Source organism: Ptychodera flava, chromosome 17 (genome assembly GCF_041260155.1).
Source record: "Ptychodera flava strain L36383 chromosome 17, AS_Pfla_20210202, whole genome shotgun sequence".
Taxonomy (NCBI): domain Eukaryota; kingdom Metazoa; phylum Hemichordata; class Enteropneusta; family Ptychoderidae; genus Ptychodera; species Ptychodera flava.
In genome coordinates this window covers 9411323-9432334 of record NC_091944.1, presented here as the reverse complement: position 1 = coordinate 9432334, position 21012 = coordinate 9411323, and the positions used below count along the sequence as shown (strand labels likewise).

Here is a 21012-nt window from a genome sequence, read left to right as displayed (position 1 = left end):
GTATTTTAAAATGTGCAAATAGAAAACTCGTCTTGGTGCAGTGTTATATATGGTAGAGACAGCAGAAAGTTCACTCACCTTGGAAAGCTGGTAACACTGAGTGGGGAGTCATTTTCTGTGATCAGTTTCCTGACTTCTTCTCTCCTGCAGATAAACAAACATATGGTAATTTGCCCTTTCATTATCCGACTTTTGGTAAATCTCAATTGTTTTCAACAGGGTGGGTGAATTTATGTACAGGGAATGGGGCAGAAGATTTATACTCTGAGGGCGAAAACATAAAGCAACATTCAGTGTTTGGGGAGAATAACCATACACCGATACTTCAACTCATTCAAGGCTGTGTGTTCTGTAGATACTGGTACATGTAGCTTGCTTTTTTGTATAGAAATCGGCAAATGGTGGATATTAAAGTGTGCAATCTTTAGAGAGGATAATAATTCATGTATGGTGCATACCTTTGTTTCATGCTTGCCTCTACCATATTGAAATGTGCCATTTGACCACCGTATGGTTTAGCCGGAGTTCCTTCCAACATGTAAGCAGCGTACTCTGGCCTCCACAGTGCTGGATGATCACTGAAACACGAACAACAAAATAACAGAATGAATGAATGAATGAATGAATGAATGAATGAATGAATGAACAAATCAATCAACAATATCGGCATCATATTCCAATGTTTCAACAGCTGTAATTTATTGATTCAGTCTGATACATGGACTTTCCAGTGGGTTGTGAAAAAAAAGTAATTTTCAGCATACTCTGGTTCTGTCATTACCGTATTTGAAATGGGAAAACGCCAGCAAAGAGAGAAAGCTGAGAAACTGTGGATGTAACCATCAGCCTTTTCCCAATCCCGCAAGTGATTTCATTAAACACCTGTCTTCCTTCCTGACAAATTGGAATACGACAATTTGTATCTACTAGGAGTAGCTGTTTGAAATTGATTCCTTATTTTGTACTGTAGATGTTTTATGGACATATATGTAGTAAAAACACTTTACTTGATTGCATTAGGGTAATATCCTTGCTACATATGCGTCCGCTAAAACAACCACTATTTATTACTCTTTATTGTCAAGACTGCGTGTGAGTAGATTTTGACCGCCATGGTATGGCCAAAATCCCTTGTTGTAGGTGATGATTGTGGAGCTGTTTATTTGGACTTTGAGTGAGCAAGTTGACCTTTTGAACCTTGACCCTTGGTGATCTTTGAAATCATGCAAAGATATACTCCCATACAAAGTTCCATACAAAGTTCAAAGGTTTAAGTAGATGCCCTTGTGTTGATATAATACTATTAGACACCTACAGCAAATGTTAACCCTTTGACTGCCCTATTTTTTTTTCCACCAAAATTTCAGTGCAACATTTTACCAATTTTTATGAACTTTTCTGTAATTTTTCACATAATTTTGGACCAAATGAACACGACATTTCATTGGCCACATTTTTCTATCAAAATTTTGGCAAAAATCTGACAAAAATTGACTTAGGTATATTTTAAAGGGTTACAAAAATTGACTTTGGTGTTCAAAGGGTTAAGCAGAAACATCCCCAAAAAATAAACAAATAAATAAACAAGGAAAAGAAACCAATCATTTGATTAGAACCTTAATGACTTGCAGCACATCATGTTTTATTGTGCAAAGATACTTTGCTTCCCGGCTTCGAGCTCAATGGGCAGATCCGATAACATTTTACATGAAATCTAGTAATATGCACTATCCATCGACCACATTGCGAAGGGGTGCCGGGTGGTGATGTTTAAAGCAGGCCCCATCGTAAAACACATTATCCATGAATTCACACTCCATTTCTTATTGAAGAACACTAAATATCAAATGACAATCACTCTCACAAAGAAGCCTTATCAGAACAATGAGAGCATGCATTGTTTAGCATGTATAATCATCTTGTTTGATTGAATGCCATCAGGTAGAAGTTTACCTCAGTAGGAGCTTCTTGTTGGGCGAGGGTTGCCATGGTGATGGTCAAGAAATAAAAATATAACAATGGTGAAATGGCTTTCAAGTGCCCTGTTGAAAATGATACAGTTTATTTCACACAATGCCTTCTTGATCCCCTCTTTGCAGTGTATCCATATGGTTAGACTTATTCACTCCCTCTATATATTCAGACTGAATATATAGAGGGAGTGAATAAGTCTAACCCTAACCCTAACCCTAACTTAAGCCTAAGCCCAACCCTAACCCTAACCCTAACTTAAGCCTAACCCTAACCCTAACTTAAGCCTAACCCTAACCCTAACTTAAGCCTAACCCTAACCCTAACTTAACACTAACCCTAACCCGAACTTAAGCCTAAGCCTAACCCTAACCATCCGAAATACATATCAACAAACAAACAAATAAACATGTCAAATAAATATATAAACTGCTCTTTATTGACAAATATTAACAAAACAGCTTTTTGCTATTATTTTATTAAACATAACAAATAAACAAACACAAACATATACACATAAACAAACACAGACACAAATAAACAAGGAGCACGAGTCCCCTGTGCTGGGTACATTGTTTTTCACAGGTACTTGGTAATCTGAGCTTGCTCTGTAGAATACTGGGTACATGTTACACTGATATAAGTTCAATGTCATCCTGGAGAGTAAAATTGCACATTTACTATCTACCAAACTCTAGGACAAACCAACATCTTCAACTATTGGACAATCTGTTTTAAAGACACATCATTTCAAATTTTCTGTCAAAACGTCTTTTTTCTCACGGTACGGTAAATACTCCATCCACATGTTAGATCTTGTGAAAATATTAAAAAGCATCAAATATTGGATATTTTTTTAAATTTCAGTTAAACTCACAATGCAGGATGATTCCTTCTTGGAAGGCTTGGGGGAGAAAATGTCGGATATGGTAATGTGTTCTATTGTATTGTTATCATATACCCATGCCCATATTGCTACATCCTAGTGACGTTCAACGTAAAATATCAGCCATGATATTTCACGGTAAACGTCGAGATATGCACGATGAACGTCATCAGTTTTAGAGTTTTCCCGAACTACATTAGCAGTTTGTTGGTAAACAACGTAAACAACAAAATGGCTGCCGCTCCCCGCCTGGGAAGCGATGTCGCCGACGTAAAAACTTGAAGGGCTTTGAGGAACACGGGTATTTCTGGTTGCAAAATACGGAAATGTCACGTTGAGTCTTGAAATGTTTTCCCATGGTATTTTTTTGGTCAAGTTCTAGCAAACATTCTGCCGTTCGCACGGCGCCGGCACTGTGCACGATCTCCACCGAACAGGTAGTGAGTGCGTGGCGTGACAGCGATGTCGCGCGCGCGCGACGACTGTTGACATGGCAACTCTAAAGGTACTAACAAAATGGCGTCCCCTCTCCGCGCGAGCTCCGTGCCGTACGACGATCGAAATCAGGATAGATTTAAAGCTGAGCAGTTTTTGATCGGTTACAGTTGTACTGGCATATTGCACCTTAAAATGTTCCTTCTGTATGACGATTTTTGTATCCCGGTGTCTTTCTTCTTGGTTTCGTTGAGATATGGACGACTTGCAGCGATGTCGCGCGTGATGTTGACATCTTCGTCGTATACTTTATGAATGAAGCCTGTTCACATAAACATTCTGATATTTATGCGCAAGGCGTAATAAAGTAAAGCCTCAAAATTAAAGGTTTTTCGTTCTATTAGTAAAAATTCCCTAAAATTATGGGCATGGGTATATGATAAATCGGTTATTACCCAATATCGCCTGTTCCTTGTGTCGTATCAGCATTCGTGTCATTTGTGCTGCGTCAGACACTCGACTTCGTCTCGTGTCTGACGCAGCACAAATGACACTCATGCTGATACGACACAGGAACAGGCGATATTGGGTAATAACCTCTAATGTATTGGTATTAAGGCGGATATGTGCTCTGGGATGGGATTTTCAGAGAAATTGATGTAGGCATCAAATTTTACAGAAGTCTTGAAGAGATCTTTTTTACTGCTTGGATCTTTTCACTCAGGGTATGAATTCTCTGGATAAAACATCATGAACCATCTTTTGTACGTACAGATGTCGCTGTACATGAATGCTAAACCGCTGGAGATCAGCTTGTGACGCCACTGTGGTGACGCACGTGTGATATTAAAAGTCTTATTTTCACTGAAAATATTACAAAAGATAACAGGAATGAATTTTTTCATCCGTTTAGAGAAAATTTTCACAGGATTCCATTCAAAGCACCTCTGACTGTCATGTCTCATGGAATAAATGACAACCTGTGGAGATGACAGCACACCAGTACTGCTACACGGAAAATCCATTTCATGATTTTTCATCGTTCAGGCCCAATTTCCGAATCTTTTCATAGGTTCTGACATATCTGACAATTTGCCATGAATAACTCTGGTATACGTCTTTGGAAAATACCATGAATAACTTGCTTCGGTACACAGCTTTGGAAAAATAAAATCTATCTTTTTTCAATTTTTGTTAGCTGAACAGGATGTCTGACTACCCTGAAGTATGTCAGACTGTGTTCCATTATCAAAGTATTGGTAGTTCAGGCAAGAAATGTAACCCTAACATGGCTCACTGGGGACAACCATATCTAAATTCACATAAATTTTTCACATTTCAATAATTACTCTGCAGTTCTAATATAATATTTATGATTTTAATTAACAAACAATTTGCTGGGTTTTTTTCACTGGTAATAGTTCCCGTCCACAAAGATGAACATAGCATGTCATTCAGCTTGTGTTGTGCAAATGACAGGGTGGTATCTTGATGTTCATTTTCAGTGGGTCATAGGTCAAATTGACAAGGTACATGAATTCACTGTAGTCCACTGATTTTGGCCGGCCACTTCCCAGTCAGAAATTGATTGAAAGAAATACACTTGTGCCTCCCAGCCTTCTTGTCACCTGTGATCACAATTTCCCACTTTGGCCAAAAAAAAAAGTTTCTCGTTCTTGGCTGGATTCAAAAATGATGCGGACATGCTAATTCCTTTTTGTCTTTTTTTTGGAAATAAAAATGGCCAACTCCCTGTTTAAGGGAATTCAAACATGGCTGCAATGAAGTAAAATGGCTGCCAATAAAAGAAACAAAACCAACCTGAGGAACAATTCAGAACGTTTATTGAACATATCAACTGATCCAGAACATGAATACACATGTAAATGTTAGTTTCTGCTTGTTGCATTTTCACATTGCCAATTCAGTGGACATGAGATTGAAACCAACATTTTTAAACGCTATATGATGTGAAAAATTCAAGAAAAGAGGAGATACTTGCAATGTGGTTTCCAAGGATAATTTTATTTCCATATCTTGCTTGTGACAAACTTTGAAAGCTGAATTAGAAACGCCGCACCAACGCTGGATTTTCTCAAGAATTCACTCTTTGGATATTTCATATCTCAAACAAATTCAGAGTCACGTGAAAGAAAAGAACATATTTTCTTAATTTTAGTTTGAGCCGAACCAGGTGGTTTTACGTATTGGAATCTCAGACAATTGCCAGAGTTGTGTTAGCAGAAATTGTACCATAATACAGTCACAAGGTATGCTGCTTTGAGTACACTCAGTCACTGTAGTGTAAGAATATATTATAAGCATTCCAGTATTTACCATATGTAGAAATGGAAGATGTGAAAATATCAAAAAAAATATTTTGACACCAATTTTTCAAGCAGACAAAAAATGACCATGTTCACATTAGTACGCAGATTTGTATTGATATGAAAGTTATTGTTATTCACTGTAATTTGGTATGCAAACAGGAAATGACCTTCTGCTTCCAGTTTCAGGAGAACAATCAGTACCTTTATTATATTCTAGCATCTGCATTTACAATATGTGGAACATGTGTGAGTGTGGCGTATTTGAATCATGGGCCACCTACACCACTAACCCTGCCATCACAATGGTTTGACCCAAACCATTATGTTGAAAGGGGTCTAAACCCATTGTAATCAACGGTAACTGTTGATCTGTTTTCAGGGCATTGGGGTCAGACATGTACGCACCACTTTATGATTTTTAAACGACCAAAAATGCTGTTTCATGATGACTTTGGGCATTGCATTCACAATGAAGACAGAGCTTCAGTCTCCGCATTTTTCAGACCTGGTAAGCTGCACGTAGCCTCTGGCAACTTTGGCCACATTGAAAAGAACAGAAACACTAGTTGCTTTTGTGACTTGTGTTATGTACACCATACAAAGATCTCCAAACATCCAAACATGCCATTGATCGTCAGTGCTGAATAAATCACTTGTTCTGATTCTAAGAGAGTCCTATTGTGATAGTTGCCCTGATGGCACCTTGCCTGCTGTCTGCAATCTTTTCTGTAGTATTTAAATCCACACACTCAAAGAGTTGTGTCTTTGTTATTCAGTCAGTTTTATATTATGTGACTACTTTCAAAGTTTGCTGAAGTTTTTGGAGATTGGTTGACACTTTACGAAATTACTGACCCATTTCTAGTGGGTGCTTGGTGTAAACTTTTGTAAACATAGGAACATTCTTACTTTGTTGGGGCACCATGTACAGGCCTGACTCCTTGTGTGTTCAGTAAACACAATTTGAACACCTGCGTCTTCACTACGGTTTAGTGGCTTCACAAATGAAATCTAGAATCTTTCCAGTGTGCAAACGCTGATTTGGCATTTGCTGGGCTACAAAGTGACAGCTTAGGTTTTGGACATACATAAATGATCTTACTATAACAAATGAAGAGATCAGTTCGAGAGTTAGTTACTTGTAACCCTTATCCTGCCATGTTCATATTATACCAACAGGTCATGTTGGTTAAAACTGGTGAAACACAACATTGTTCCATGTAATGCATTTTTACACAAAAATGAGAATTTTAAAGGCCCCTGAAAATATAGATACTGAAAGGCTACACCAGCCACAGTGAGTTGCCAGTGAGGGACTAAGCATTACATTTCGGACTAATGCTGCTATGGTGTAACCATTGGTATAACTGACTATACATATACATGCGGTAAAGCAAAGTGGGTGAATGTCTGGCAGGGAAACTGTGAAAACTGGCACTAAATTTTACTTTTTAGGGTGTCTGAAAATTTGAAAGTAAAGTCACTCAGCTTCTGATTATTGATGTGTGTGAAAACAATTCTCAGCACTAAAAGTGATGAAATGACACAGTACAGGAGTGAGCACTATGGTGGTTTGAGTGTGTATTGGAATCACAGGAATTTATTTTTGACAGTTTTAATAAAAAGTTTCGAAATTTCTTTGATCCACTTTGAATGCAAAATTAGGTGTCATGTGTTTTCCATGGTCATCTATGGACTTTGATAAACACAACATATTTTCAGACATCAGCCGTAGCACAGAAAATGAGATTGGTTGATACTTTCTATAGTAAATGTTTCAGGTATTCTGGAGATATGAGTGCACATGCATTCAATGTGACCTTTGAACCAAACTGTAGACAGATTTTTTTCTTTGAAATAATGAGGAAATGACCGTATTAAAAATGCATTATTAACAAAGTTACATTTAAGTGAAGAATATGTTTAAGGGATGTTGAAGACTGGTAACAGCTTGTATTCATAAATAATTCAGGATGTGTCGCTGAAAATCAACTTTTAGTAGCACCACTCCTTTGAAGTACATATATGACCGTTTCAGCCTGTCAGTGGAATGTACTTACACAAAGTGTATTATTACTGTTGAAAAACAAGTGATGAATGCTATTGTGTTCAGCAATGATGGGACTTTTTTAATGACACTATTAAAAAACAACATTCACTGCATTTCTGTATGTATCTATAATGATGACACTGCATTTCTGTATGTATCTATAATGATGACTGAATTTTAGTTTGGACTGTAAATTAACATGTCAACAAATTCACTGTCATTGTCATTGTGAATGTTGTGTTGAGATGGAAAGACTAGTTCTTTCAATATAAACATACTTTACTGAGCAGGATAAGAAAACATTTGTTTTGCAGAACAAAAATGATGAAAATATTATTAAGAACAATAATAATGAAAATATTATTAATAGTTCTATCTATTACCTTTTAAACCAACTCATCATTGCATTTTGACTATTTGTTATTTTAATTATCCCCTTGACTACAATTGTTATCTCCCACACCATTGGAAAAGTGGACACACAGACAATATCACCACAATTTTCAAGCACTCACAGCATATAGAAGTTCAATACAGCAAAAGAACTTCGCCGCATTCCAGGTAGTCATGGGGGTTTAATAATAATAACACAGTAATTTTTGTACAGATGCAGAAAAAGATATTTCTTATCTACAGCTAGAATGTAAATGTAATCATGCTAGGACTTATATTCCATTGCTGAGTTGATTGGATGTTTTATTAATATACTGTACCATGTGATTAAACGTTATTATGAACATCAGTACCCTGTGTGTTCATTAAGAACTAAAAGGCAGCTGTCTGATGAGAATTCGAACATGATAACATGTGTGGGAGAGACTGCTTCCAGTTGCCATGGGAACACCACCAGTATGATTTATTCTGACCTGCCTTAAGTGTACATGGAAAGGCTAGAGCGTCAGTTATAAATTTCAACAAAACTATTAAAATATAAAAGTAGTCAACATTCTCTGTGGAATAAAAAGAACTAGACATTTGGGCACAAAGGCATTGCAGAGTTATAGCCTGTTAAAACTTCTGATAAACTGACCAAATAAAAAGAAGTTGGGGAGTCCTTTGTGTATTAACTATGTTAGAGGTCCCCTAGCTTTTAATAAAATGTTTGAAAAGGGAAAGCAATTTTTGCTGTTTTTCAGGAAAGTTTGACAAGGCAGTGCTGGCATTCAGAGTGAGTGACTGCTATTGTAAATGCATTTTTAGATTCTTTGAGTGTCAAAGAGGTGTCAAAAGTGAGAATAACCAAAAAAACTGCTCTATGACTTCAAACGAGGGGTGCAAATACGGCTTGTTTTCAACATTTTTGACAGAATAACAGTTTTCCTACATAATTGTATACCAATTTAATCCAACTTTGAAATGAGATATGGACATGGAATTTTTACAGCCTATTAACAAGTTTACAGATAAGATTTGTACGGCACAATTTTCCTGTATTTGAAGTTTTTTTTGAAAAATCACATTTTGAATTTGAAAGAATTTTTAATAATTTTTTGATATATAAACCCATGTAAAATCATAAAACAAATTTTATTTACAAATCCTGCCGTACAAATCTTACAATAAATAGTGTCAACATATTTATAACTAATTTGGTAATATTAATACTATCCAATTATTATTAAATTCAAATATGTAAAAAAATATGAAAAATTAAATTTTAATATTTACTGGTGTCATATTTCAAAATCATGGCTGCAAATATACAATTTTTATATTCTTTGGAGAAAATATTAACTAAGGGAGTTATCCTGAAATTTGAACTAAATATCTTGATTCTAACACTTGAAACTTGACATTAACTCTGAGAAAAGAATTGGTGCAAAAATAGCCTTTCCAACCACCTTAACTGTACATGGAGACAAGACAATCATACTAGACTCTAGGTGTTGCTACGAAAAATGCTGACATGAATTACGAGATATGCTCATCAACCAGTAATTGTTTTTGTTGCAGAAGGACACTGCGATAATTTGACAATATTTTATGCCTGCCTGACAAATTACTATGATAGAGTTTATGCAGAGTTGAATGACTGAAGGATTATTCAACAAGACAAAATTGGTGTATTGTGAAATTCGCTTCTTGATATTGTAGCTGTTTATGAAAAATCTTCATTATGAATACAATTAGGTTTCCTAAGGGGTCCTTCAAGAACCTTTTGAAATAGCAGGACCCCTGAGGATAATATGTTGATTTACGTTGAAAACTCCAGCAGTGAACATGGAGAACACTGGGCGATATCTTCATTATGAATACAAAAAGGTTCCCTAGGAGGCCTTCGATACCTTTTGAAATAACAGGACCCCTTATGATTATGTTGATATATGCTGAAAACTCCAGCAGCGAAACTGAAGAACATAGGGCAATATCTTCATTAGGAATACAGTACGGTTTCCTTAGGGGGCCTTCCATAACATTTTGAAATGATAGGACCCCTTAGGTCTACGTTGATTTATGTTGAAAACCCCAGTGACCAACCTGATGAACACTGGGCGATATCTTCATTAAGAATACAATAGGGTTTCCTTAGGGGGCCTTCCATAACCTTTTCAAATAAAAGGACCCCTTATGATTATGTTGAATATTAGTTTACACTGCTAAATGTAAGCCCAACTTTATTCAGTCTTGCCTCTCAAGCGTCAGAAAACCACTCACTCAGGATTATTGACTTCCTTTTCTTCCAGCACTTTCAGATATTTAACCCCATCCAGATTGAGCTTGGCAGTCTTGGCCTCGTGGTCAAAGGTCACCAGCATGTACTCCACCTGTGGAGAAAGAAGGGAGACAAAGAGAATCGTGATCACAAATGATTTATTAATAATGAATTCCTGGCATCTTTTAGAGGGACAATAGAAGTAAATTTTGTCATGATGCAGACTCATCTGTGCAGACATACTATATTCTTGTAGCTAAATACTTTGTACTGCACGGGAGAATTATTTCTCTATCCAGAGCTTTCGACAACTATCCAGCCGTCTTTATCAATGGTGTTGATTAGCACCACTGCGCATGCGTGATCTTAAAATATTATCCCAGATTCGGGGAAGTTGATACCGTCCGCCATCCCGATTCAGCGTTGGTTTATGTGTTCTTATGTATATCGCTTCCTTAATACCTCTCTTGAACCAATCTGGCTCCCGATCCAAGATTTTCACATTTTCTACCATGAAATTATGACCCGGGGAATCATTGTGAATATGTTTAGAAACCTCTGAAGTGACGCAACTTGGACGCCGATGTTCTTTCACTCGGGCTTGCAAGGATCGTTCTGTTTCTCCGATATAGTCCATTTTGCATTCATTATCTCCACAACCCTCACATCGGATGTGATAAATAGGACCACATACGTCTTTCGATGGTGTGGGATCCTTCGGGCATACCAGTAGTTGTCTGATGGTGTTAAAGGGCCTAGCGTGTAACTGCACACCATATGTTCTGAAAGTGTGCTGCAATATTTCTGTTAGGTTTTTGATGTATGGAGCAGTTACGTGCACCTTCTTTTGATTTCCATTCCTCTGTACTGAGTTAGTGTGGGCCTTCTTTCTGGTACGGGTTGCCTGCTTAATTGCCCAGGATGGATAACCACAGTGATGAAGGGCATTGTTGATGTGGGTTTTCTCCTCCAACCTATCATTGGGATCGCTACAGATGAGATCTGCTCGGTGATGGAGGGTTCTGACTACCCCCATTTTATGAACCAGGGGTGATTTGAGGTGAAATGTAAGTATTGGTCAGTGTGTGTTGATTTCCTAAATACCTTGGTTTTTATCTGGCCATCTGGGCGCCTGATTGTCTCAACATCCAAGAACGCCAATGCGTTATCATGCTCCTCCTCCGTTGTGAACTTTATGTGTTGGTCCAAGTTGTTGATATGATGCGTAAATTCATCAGCAAATTTCCGCTCTAACTTTGTGTGAGTGTCATCAACATATCGGTACCACCACGACGGTGGATTGGGAGCTGTTGTCAGAGCGATAGATTCAAAGTGTTCCATGTATAGATTGCATACTATCGGAGACACTGGAGATCCCATAGCTGCCCCATGAATTTGCTGATAGAAAGATCCGTTAAACGTAAAATATGTACAAAGAAAAATGTGAATCGCTACTCAGTGATTCAAAGACATACAAAATACTGAAGCGAGATCCCACGCAGAGCTATAAAAAGCAGTTCATAACATCGCTGAAGGACCTGACAGATAGGGGTAGCATCAGTAAAGAACTCCACAGACGATTATATCCGACAACAGATACACCACCCAAATTTTACGGTTTGCCGAAAATCCATAAAGAGGGAATACCTCTTAGGCCCATAGTAAGTTGCATCGGTTCCATTTCATATAATTGTGCAAAGTACGTAGCAGATGTGTTGGCACCACTAGTCGGTACTTCTATCCATCATGTGAATAATTCCAAACAGTTTTGTGATATTATCAAAACATGTCATCTTGGACCGGATGAAGAAATGCGATCGTACGATGTTAGTGCGCTATTTACTAGTGTACCGGTGGACGGGGCCTTGCAGATTATAAGTCAACGCCTGGAAAGTGATACAACTTTGCATCAACGTACATCCATGACTCCGGCCGAAATTATCATATTACTGGGACTGTGTGTGAAATGTACATATTTTACGTTTAACGGATCTTTCTATCAGCAAATTCATGGGGCAGCTATGGGATCTCCAGTGTCTCCGATAGTATGCAATCTATACATGGAACACTTTGAATCTATCGCTCTGACAACAGCTCCCAATCCACCGTCGTGGTGGTACCGATATGTTGATGACACTCACACAAAGTTAGAGCGGAAATTTGCTGATGAATTTACGCATCATATCAACAACTTGGACCAACACATAAAGTTCACAACGGAGGAGGAGCATGATAACGCATTGGCGTTCTTGGATGTTGAGACAATCAGGCGCCCAGATGGCCAGATAAAAACCAAGGTATTTAGGAAATCAACACACACTGACCAATACTTACATTTCACCTCAAATCACCCTCTGGTTCATAAAATGGGTGTAGTCAGAACCCTCCATCACCGAGCAGATCTCATATGCAGCGATCCCAATAGGTTGGAGGAGAAAACCCACATCAACAATGCCCTTCATCACTGTGGTTATCCATCCTGGGCAATTAAGCAGGCAAACCCGTACCAGAAAGAAGGCCCACACTAACTCAGTACAGAGGAATGGAAATCAAAAGAAGGTGCACGTAACTGCTCCATACATCAAAAACCTAACAGAAATATTGCAGCACACTTTCAGAACATATGGTGTGCAGTTACACGCTAGGCCCTTTAACACCATCAGACAACTACTGGTATGCCCGAAGGATCCCACACCATCGAAAGACGTATGTGGTCCTATTTATCACATCCGATGTGAGGGTTGTGGAGATAATGAATGCAAAATGGACTATATCGGAGAAACAGAACGATCCTTGCAAGCCCGAGTGAAAGAACATCGGCGTCCAAGTTGCGTCACTTCAGAGGTTTCTAAACATATTCACAATGATTCCCCGGGTCATAATTTCATGGTAGAAAATGTGAAAATCTTGGATCGGGAGCCAGATTGGTTCAAGAGAGGTATTAAGGAAGCGATATACATAAGAACACATAAACCAACGCTGAATCGGGATGGCGGACGGTATCAACTTCCCCGAATCTGGGATAATATTTTAAGATCACGCATGCGCAGTGGTGCTAATCAACACCATTGATAAAGACGGCTGGATAGTTGTCGAAAGCTCTGGATAGAGAAATAATTCTCCCGTGCAGTACAAAGTATTTAGCTACAAGAATATAATTTTGTCATGTTTTCAATTATGGTACAAAACACGTGTATGTTCTTGTCCTTCACTATACAGGTTGCAAACAATAGGCTTGTCCATGCCACCAGAACCTATTGTGTATCAATAGGCGATTTCTGAAATGTTTTTTTTCTACGTTTTGCCGTGAGAGGGCGCTTGTCAAATTGCGTATCCGGGTCAGTCGGTGGGGTTAAATTTGACGGACAGCGGACGGCAGACAGCTGTGGAGACGCGGGAACGGTCAAACGTTACAAGCAATAGATTTTCTTAAATCTTTCTGTTACTGAGTGACTGAACCGCTAATTTCAATGCTCCAGCATGCCAAGGTTCTACTGCAATGCCCCCGGTTGCAATGCCAGTGTTATGAAGAAGAAAAATCTAGAGAAATATCCATGGATGAGAGACATTACATTTCATCCGTTTCCGGTGGCGTCAAAACATCCCAGGTTAATGAGACAGTGGCTAAATTTAGTCAGACGAGAACGGACATGGAAGCCAAACAAGTATTCCCGAATATGTTCAAGACACTTTGTAGGCGGCAAAGGGCCAACTGAAGACAATCCAATCCCAACGTTGTTCGCATACAACAAGTGGAAGGAGACTACCAAGACAAGATCGTGTCATCGCGTGAAGTGTGAAAAAATGGAGGCTGAGCTGAGGCGGTTCCAGTTAATTCACGAGTCGAATCGATGGATTTTACCTCCGAGGATATTCGTGAAAGTCTTCAAACCAGTGAGGTATACGATGGTGTAGCCGAGGAGGTTGAAATAGGAGTTGGTCGACAAGTTAAGAAATCGTCAATAGGTAAGTTTCAACATTTTCTGAATGCTTCTGTTCGTAGCGTTACTCTCAGATCATACAGTGGTGGGCTTTAAAATTACAGATAAGATATTATTAGGGAGTGTTCATTTTTTACCTGGGGGATTTTGATTTTTTTGCAGGGATTATTTTTGGTGACCCCCCTTTCGTATTCAGGAGGAAAATACATGGGCCCCCCGTAAAATCCAGGGATTTTTTCATGACCCCCATTCAGCACTTAAAAAACATAGAAAGACTAAAATACATCAGATTTGAGGACAGGGAACAAGAACAAAAGAATAGAGATGCAATGTTTCATCTAGAGAGGGGCAGGGGGGATTCCCCCGCTGTTGACATATTGGCACCCCCTAGAAATTTTTCAAGAGGGGACCAGCCCCTCCATGAAATGGTGCCAGTCACACCTAAGAGATACATGAACTGGTGAAATCCCCCCTAAATTTTCTGGTGAAGGGGAAAATCCCCCTGTTGATGTCACCCTGGATGAAACACTGGAGATGAAAAAAAAATATGAGGATTATGATTGGCTCAAATTATTTTTGAATTCAAGTCTCAGGAAACTTAAAGTAAAAGAGCTTGACAAGTATTTGGACAAACATAAATTAACAAAACTGAGGAAATTAAAAAGTGAAAAAGTGCAAATCACAGCTGCCCACATGCAAAGTACACCCCAGTTTTCATCCAGAAAAGTAACACCACAGGAAATAACAATGACAGAATTCACTGGAGACTCAAATTCAGACACAAGTGACTCTGATGACAGTATCTCTAACAGCAGTGTCCTTGGCATTTGTGATTGTAGTGAAACGAAACAAACTGAGAGTAGTCATGTTGAACAGAACAAAAATAGTGAAATAATTATCACAGGTTACAGCTACTGTCCCTTACAAATCTGATACTCTGAAATGTAAAATCTTTCCTTTTTTTCTTTAAAATAAGCTTAACTTTATTTTATGCTACAGAACTGACTTCAAGTACCTTAGAATTCAATTTTAAAGTTATCCTTGTCATATTAATAATTCATTTTAATAATTTTTCAGGAATGCAAGAATATCAGACATGCCCTGCTGTTGAAGACCACACCTATAGTGTAGCATCAACATCAAGACTACAGAGCATGAGCTTTTTAAAGAAGCTGCTACCCAAACTTCACTTTCATCAGATGACATAGATAAAATCCTTGCTGAAAATAAGAGACTTAATGACAAATTGACAGATAAGGACACTCTTTGTCGTGAACTTTTTGTTGAAAAAATCATAGAGTCAGATGAGTCTGTCCGTAGATATACAGGATTTCCGAGTAAATCATTTCTGAATGGCTTTTATAATATTGTTACTGAAAATAATCCAGTTCTGAAGTATTGGCATACTAAAAAAAGTACATCTAAGAAAACATATCAGACAGACAGAAATAAAAATAAACCTGGTCGACAGAGAAAATTAAGCAGTTATCAGGAATATCTATTAACATTAGTTCGTTTTCGTCTTGGTCTTGCAGCATTTTTTATCAGTGATTTATTTGGTGTTTCTACCAGTCGTGTTTCTCAGATCTTTACTACGTGGATTACTTACCTCAGTAATGTTTTTCAAGTCTTACTAGTATGGCCAACTAAAGATCAGATCAAGAAACACCTGCCTAAATCATTTTCTAAATTATATCCAAAAACTCGTGCTATCATTGATTGTACAGAATTTTTTATTCAGAAACCCCAAACTCCTCTAGCACAGTCTGTCACGTACAGTTCATACAAGTCACACAACACTTATAAAGTTTTAGTTGCAATTTCTCCTTCTGGATCATTTACATTTGTTTCTAAATTGTGGGGTGGGAATGCTTCTGATAGATACATTACAATGCATTCAGGATTTTTAGAATTAATTGAAAAGGGAGATGAAATCATGGCAGATAGGGGATTTACTATTCGGGATCTACTTCTTTCTAAAAGTGCTTTATTACGCATTCCTCCATTCACAAGAAAATGTTACAGTAGTAAAGGTAGGAGATTGAATAGTGCTGAAATTGTAGAAACACAAAGAATTGCAAGGTTAAGGATTCATGTTGAGCGAGCCATTCGAAGAATGAAGGAATTTAAGTTATTGAGTGGTATCATACCATTGACATTGAAACCAGTAACAAACCAAATGGTTGTCGTAGCTGCTGGTATTTGTAATTTTCTCCCTCCATTGGTGAAAAAATAAATGCTCTGTCAGACAGTCACTCACTTTTTGAGTCATTCTGCTGTAAAAGTCTATTCTACCTACATTGTAATGTAGTTGCAAATGATGAACATTTTTGTATAGTGAAATTTTACAAACATGACTTTTATCTTAATTTTTTAATGATTACATGAATATAACATGGTATAGTAGAGTATGTAATTCTGATAACAGGATTAAAGGTCAACTCAATAATTTTATGAGAATTTTTAATTATCAAACTGTCAAGAATCTGTAAGAATAGTAACTTGTCAATGAAGTATTGTATAATAGCATTTTGCTGAATAGGTCAATGAATTCATGAATGACACTGTAAGTGTGATGTCACTTAACTACTGTAGTGGTAAAAGTGTTATGTTTACATGCTAAGCAATAAAAAAAAATGAAGGTTTAATATTGTTGTCTACAGTTCATTAAAACCTGATGGACCTGGCTATATAGAAAAAGTGTTAAGAACAACAGTAAAATTGACCTGGTCTACAGTTTCATTTACACTTTATGATGAAAGTCTGCATGGGTTTACACTTGAAATGATCACCATATCTGATACACAGTATCTGTATAATCTGGGGAATGAAAATACCACTCGGCACTGGAGTTTTAATCCATTCCATTGTTTCAACTTCATTGATTAGAACATCAGTGCTGAATGTGATTTTCATTTCTCAGACTCCCTGATGTTTTACATAAAAAGTTATCTGTATCAGACACGGAAACTACCAAAAGTGTGGTTTGATGCAGACTTCCTTCATAGTGCGTAATTAAAGTTCAACACCAAGTTAATTTGACTGATGTTCTTATGTTTTTCTATAGGGTAAATTGCAAATGGATATATACTAAAGTGTTCAAATTATAGTTTCCTGTGATTGTCAACCAAAATAATTGCATAACATGAAAAGCTTATTTGGTCAATATTTCAAATTAATACATCTGATCTATTATTTCTGCTGCGATATGTCAGTTCATAGTCACATGGAATATTCATGTTTGAACTGATAAATTAATGAATGAGTCTACTTGGTAGGTTTTGTAATTAGTGCCCAAATTACATTAGTTCCATCATTTGTTATGTGTATACCATCTATGCATGCACGAAGAATGCCGGGAGGGTGTTATCTGCAATGTAGATGAGTTGAAGAGGAGATTTTTCTCATTTTGTAATATTTTCAGAGGAATCATGAAGAAAATGGAGGGGGGTGTTATACAAAACACATATTGACTGGATATATTTGGGTAACAACATAAAGATTGTATCCCCTTGAGCCTGAAAGTTGGCCCCTTAATGGCCCTTTGACCTTGAGGTACATGTAACAGACTGTGAGTTGACTCAGTCCCCAGTGGAAACAAATGGGTACTGTTTCCCTTCTGCCAGTTCATAGTGTAACTGTTATGAGATACAAGTTATTTAAGTTGTTAAACTAAACACGCATAATATGTTTATCTAAGTATAGCATCTTAACTTTATTCAGTAAGCTTTGGCACCACATATTCGTCAAAAAATGTACATAATTTCTTAAAAAATGTACTTTCTGAGAAAATGTCATCATAAAAAATTCTTTCACAAACTATTCCCCTGCTGGTGAAAAATACAAAGTCACAAAAATGCAATCCAGTGGCTGTCAACTGTCCCTGAATTTGAGTAAACCATGCTGAAGATTTATTTAAATGAAATACCCCTCTATTATCCAAATACACATTTCTATATCCAGTATCTTTGGCTGCTTCTAATGGGTCACTATGCCTGTATTTCCAACAACATTTGATTTCAACAAGTGATATAATTTCACCACAAATCTTACAAATAACTTTAGCATCTGGACTAGCAGCAATAAATGGATATTTATCATAACAGACCAGTCCAGAATCAACCATATCAACATTATTTCTGTGAAAGTTTTTACATTGAAAAGAATATTCTGATGAAGGATTTTTACAGTACTCATCATAGTAAATTTGTTTTGCCACTGACTCATTTTGAATTCCATATTGCACTGGAGCAAAATTCATATCTTTTTCTTCAAAAATGTCCTGTAAGAGTTTAGGAAAACGTGGTGCACTGCAATGACAAATAGCATGAAATTTACTTGCTGTCAATCTACCTTTTCTATATTCAAACCAGTCAGAAACTGAACTTTGGCCTTGGGTTAATTTTTCAATGAGATCAATATCATTTTTTGACGTGTTTTCTTTTAAAAAATTACTAAAACTAGATGATTTAGATTGTTTATAATCAGATACTAATTGATTTATTGTTTTTGGTTTGTCTACACTCTCTGCAGAATCTGTCATTGGGTCTAAAGTTTCCATAAAACATGTTTTGATATTTTCATTTACTGACACTACAGTACAAAGATTGAAAACTGCCTGTCTAAATTCACTATTTGTCATATTTGGATGATCTAAACCAGGTTGATATTCATCATGAGTTGGTTGAGGTGGTCTTGGTATGTCTTGTTTATGTCTGATATCTATATCATTTATTAGCTGTGGTCTTGTTTCTTTTCTTGGCCTATCCCATTTACATTGGATATCGGTACCAACTTCCGTATGGCGGTCTTTATGCCTTGAACACCAGTCATAAAGGCTAAACAGGAGAGCAACGCAGTGTTTACATGTACCATTGTCCCTGCAGATAAGAAATAAAACAATATTAAGATTGAAACATTCACTTTAGCAACCACAGTCTTGTCAAATTGAAAATAGATATACATGTATATAAGAAATTGGCCCAATCCCAATCAGCATCACTAGATAACATTATCCTATGTAATCCTTTATTTCTTAAATCGCATTCTTATATGTTACTTAGAAAAAGTTTGCATCGGTAATTCACAGCCATAAAGCTTGAACACATCCAGAAAAACACCACTGCCATGGTGATACATTAATTTGTGATAGTTTCATGTGAACTGTTTGACATCTGCACTTTGAGTAGTACAAACTGATGTGAACGACACTTGTCACCACCTACTACTATCATATATTTTGGCGGGAAAATGTGAATGATAACTCCAGATTTTGACAAACAGCAAAGATTTTTTTTAAAGGGATAATTGAAATCGTCCAATGAAAATAATACACTTACGCCACGCAAGTACAACCGCCTGATACCACTTCGCCGTCTTTTGACACTAACACCCACGGCTCATATGGTGACTCCTTTTGTTTTTCCTGGCGAATACACAGACTCTTGATGTAGAAGTGCCGGTGCTTTGTGGCTGCGTACGTGACTCCGTAGATGTGGTTTCCCTTGTATAACAGATAGCCCTTATCTTGTTCGTGCTTTCGTAGTCTCTCGCTTGTCCAATTACATCCTGTTTTTAACCAAATCAGAACATCGGGAAGACTAACATCCGGCATTGTGCTCAGGTCGCCGCTCCATCTCTTCAACCTACGGTGATCGTCCACCAGGCCACTGCCGTCCCCAACTTTCACAGTTCTCCGAATGCGAGACAACTCCTCGCTGTCGTCCCGATCAATCGGTTGCACATCTAAAGTTGCAGCAGCCACACATAATTTGACCAGATCTTGTTTTCTGTAGTTGCTGACAGTAACTCCCCTTTTTTGTAAGAAATCTTTTAAATCTGGCACTGTACGCTGCTCAAAATCGCGTGCCGTGAGTGGGACAGGCATTGTTTACATTTTCTTTTGACGCAACAATTCGACCGACAAAAAGTGACCCCACCGGCAGCGCCCTCAGACGGTTAAATTGTGTAAAAAACGAAAGAATCACGGCATTTCAGAAATCGGCTATTAAAATTAACTTTCAATTGTTGGTATCTTGTTAGTCCATTTACTTAATTGCTTCAGTTAACTTCTTTATGGTTCAACCTGGGTGCCTCTGTAATCCTAGTTACAACCACCACAAGTCCAAAAGAACCCATAACATTGGACTAGATACATATACGTCTGTTGACAATCGAAGACTTGATATTTCGACATCATATTGAGAGTTGGTGGAGAAAATGTGTTTTATAAATTGAACCAACATATTTACAACTACATAAACAGAGACAGTTCATGGAGCTTCATGCTGCTAAAACTTTATCCTGCCAGGACTGTCAGGCTGTCATTTTCCCATCTGCCAAGTCATTAAAAAGCAGTATTGAGCCAAAACCTATTCATGTTTCCACCTACTAGCCTAGGTCTAGTTCTTCAATGTAATCAGAGGAGCTTTAACCCTTTGAGTGCTGCATTTTTCCCACCAAAATTATAGTGTACAACATTTTACCAACTTTGTCAATTTTTCTGTGAGTTTTTTGACAATTTTGGACCAAATGAACATCACATTTTATTGGCTTCAGATTTATATCAAAATTTTAGCAAAATTTAGAAAAATGTTGACTGGTGTATATATTGATGTAGGCGACAAAAATAGACTTTGGCGCTCAAAGAGTTAACCCTTTGAACCCAGCTCAGACAGAAATGTCCGATGACGTCATAGAGTATCAGGAGGTCAGGGTGCAAAGGGTTAAATGTTCAAGTTTTCATT

The 21012-nt window shown here is 37.5% G+C and overlaps 2 protein-coding genes and 1 long non-coding RNA gene across 3 annotated transcripts in view; all 3 read right to left on the bottom strand.

Annotated features, from left to right (window-relative positions):
• Window positions 1-21012, bottom strand: part of LOC139115354 (glutamate--cysteine ligase catalytic subunit-like) — a 66724-nt gene that overhangs the window by 23303 nt on the left and 22409 nt on the right. The window contains exons 2-4 of the mRNA XM_070677397.1: window positions 10328-10437; window positions 459-578; window positions 79-144 (exon numbers count right to left, since the gene is read on the bottom strand). Coding sequence (XP_070533498.1) covers window positions 79-144; window positions 459-578; window positions 10328-10437 — 296 coding nt within the window. The remainder of the gene's footprint in view (window positions 1-78; window positions 145-458; window positions 579-10327; window positions 10438-21012) is intronic.
• Window positions 8352-9685, bottom strand: LOC139115356 (uncharacterized). Its single transcript, XR_011548106.1, has 2 exons — window positions 9514-9685; window positions 8352-8542 (listed from the first exon to the last, which is right to left on the bottom strand). It is a non-coding gene; the product is annotated as an uncharacterized lncRNA (long non-coding RNA).
• LOC139115352 (uncharacterized) lies at window positions 17967-20281 on the bottom strand. Its single transcript, XM_070677395.1, has 2 exons — window positions 19606-20281; window positions 17967-19146 (listed from the first exon to the last, which is right to left on the bottom strand). Exons 1-2 carry the CDS (start codon window positions 20151-20153, stop codon window positions 17982-17984), a joined length of 1713 nt encoding a protein of 570 aa, XP_070533496.1. The 5' UTR covers window positions 20154-20281; the 3' UTR covers window positions 17967-17981.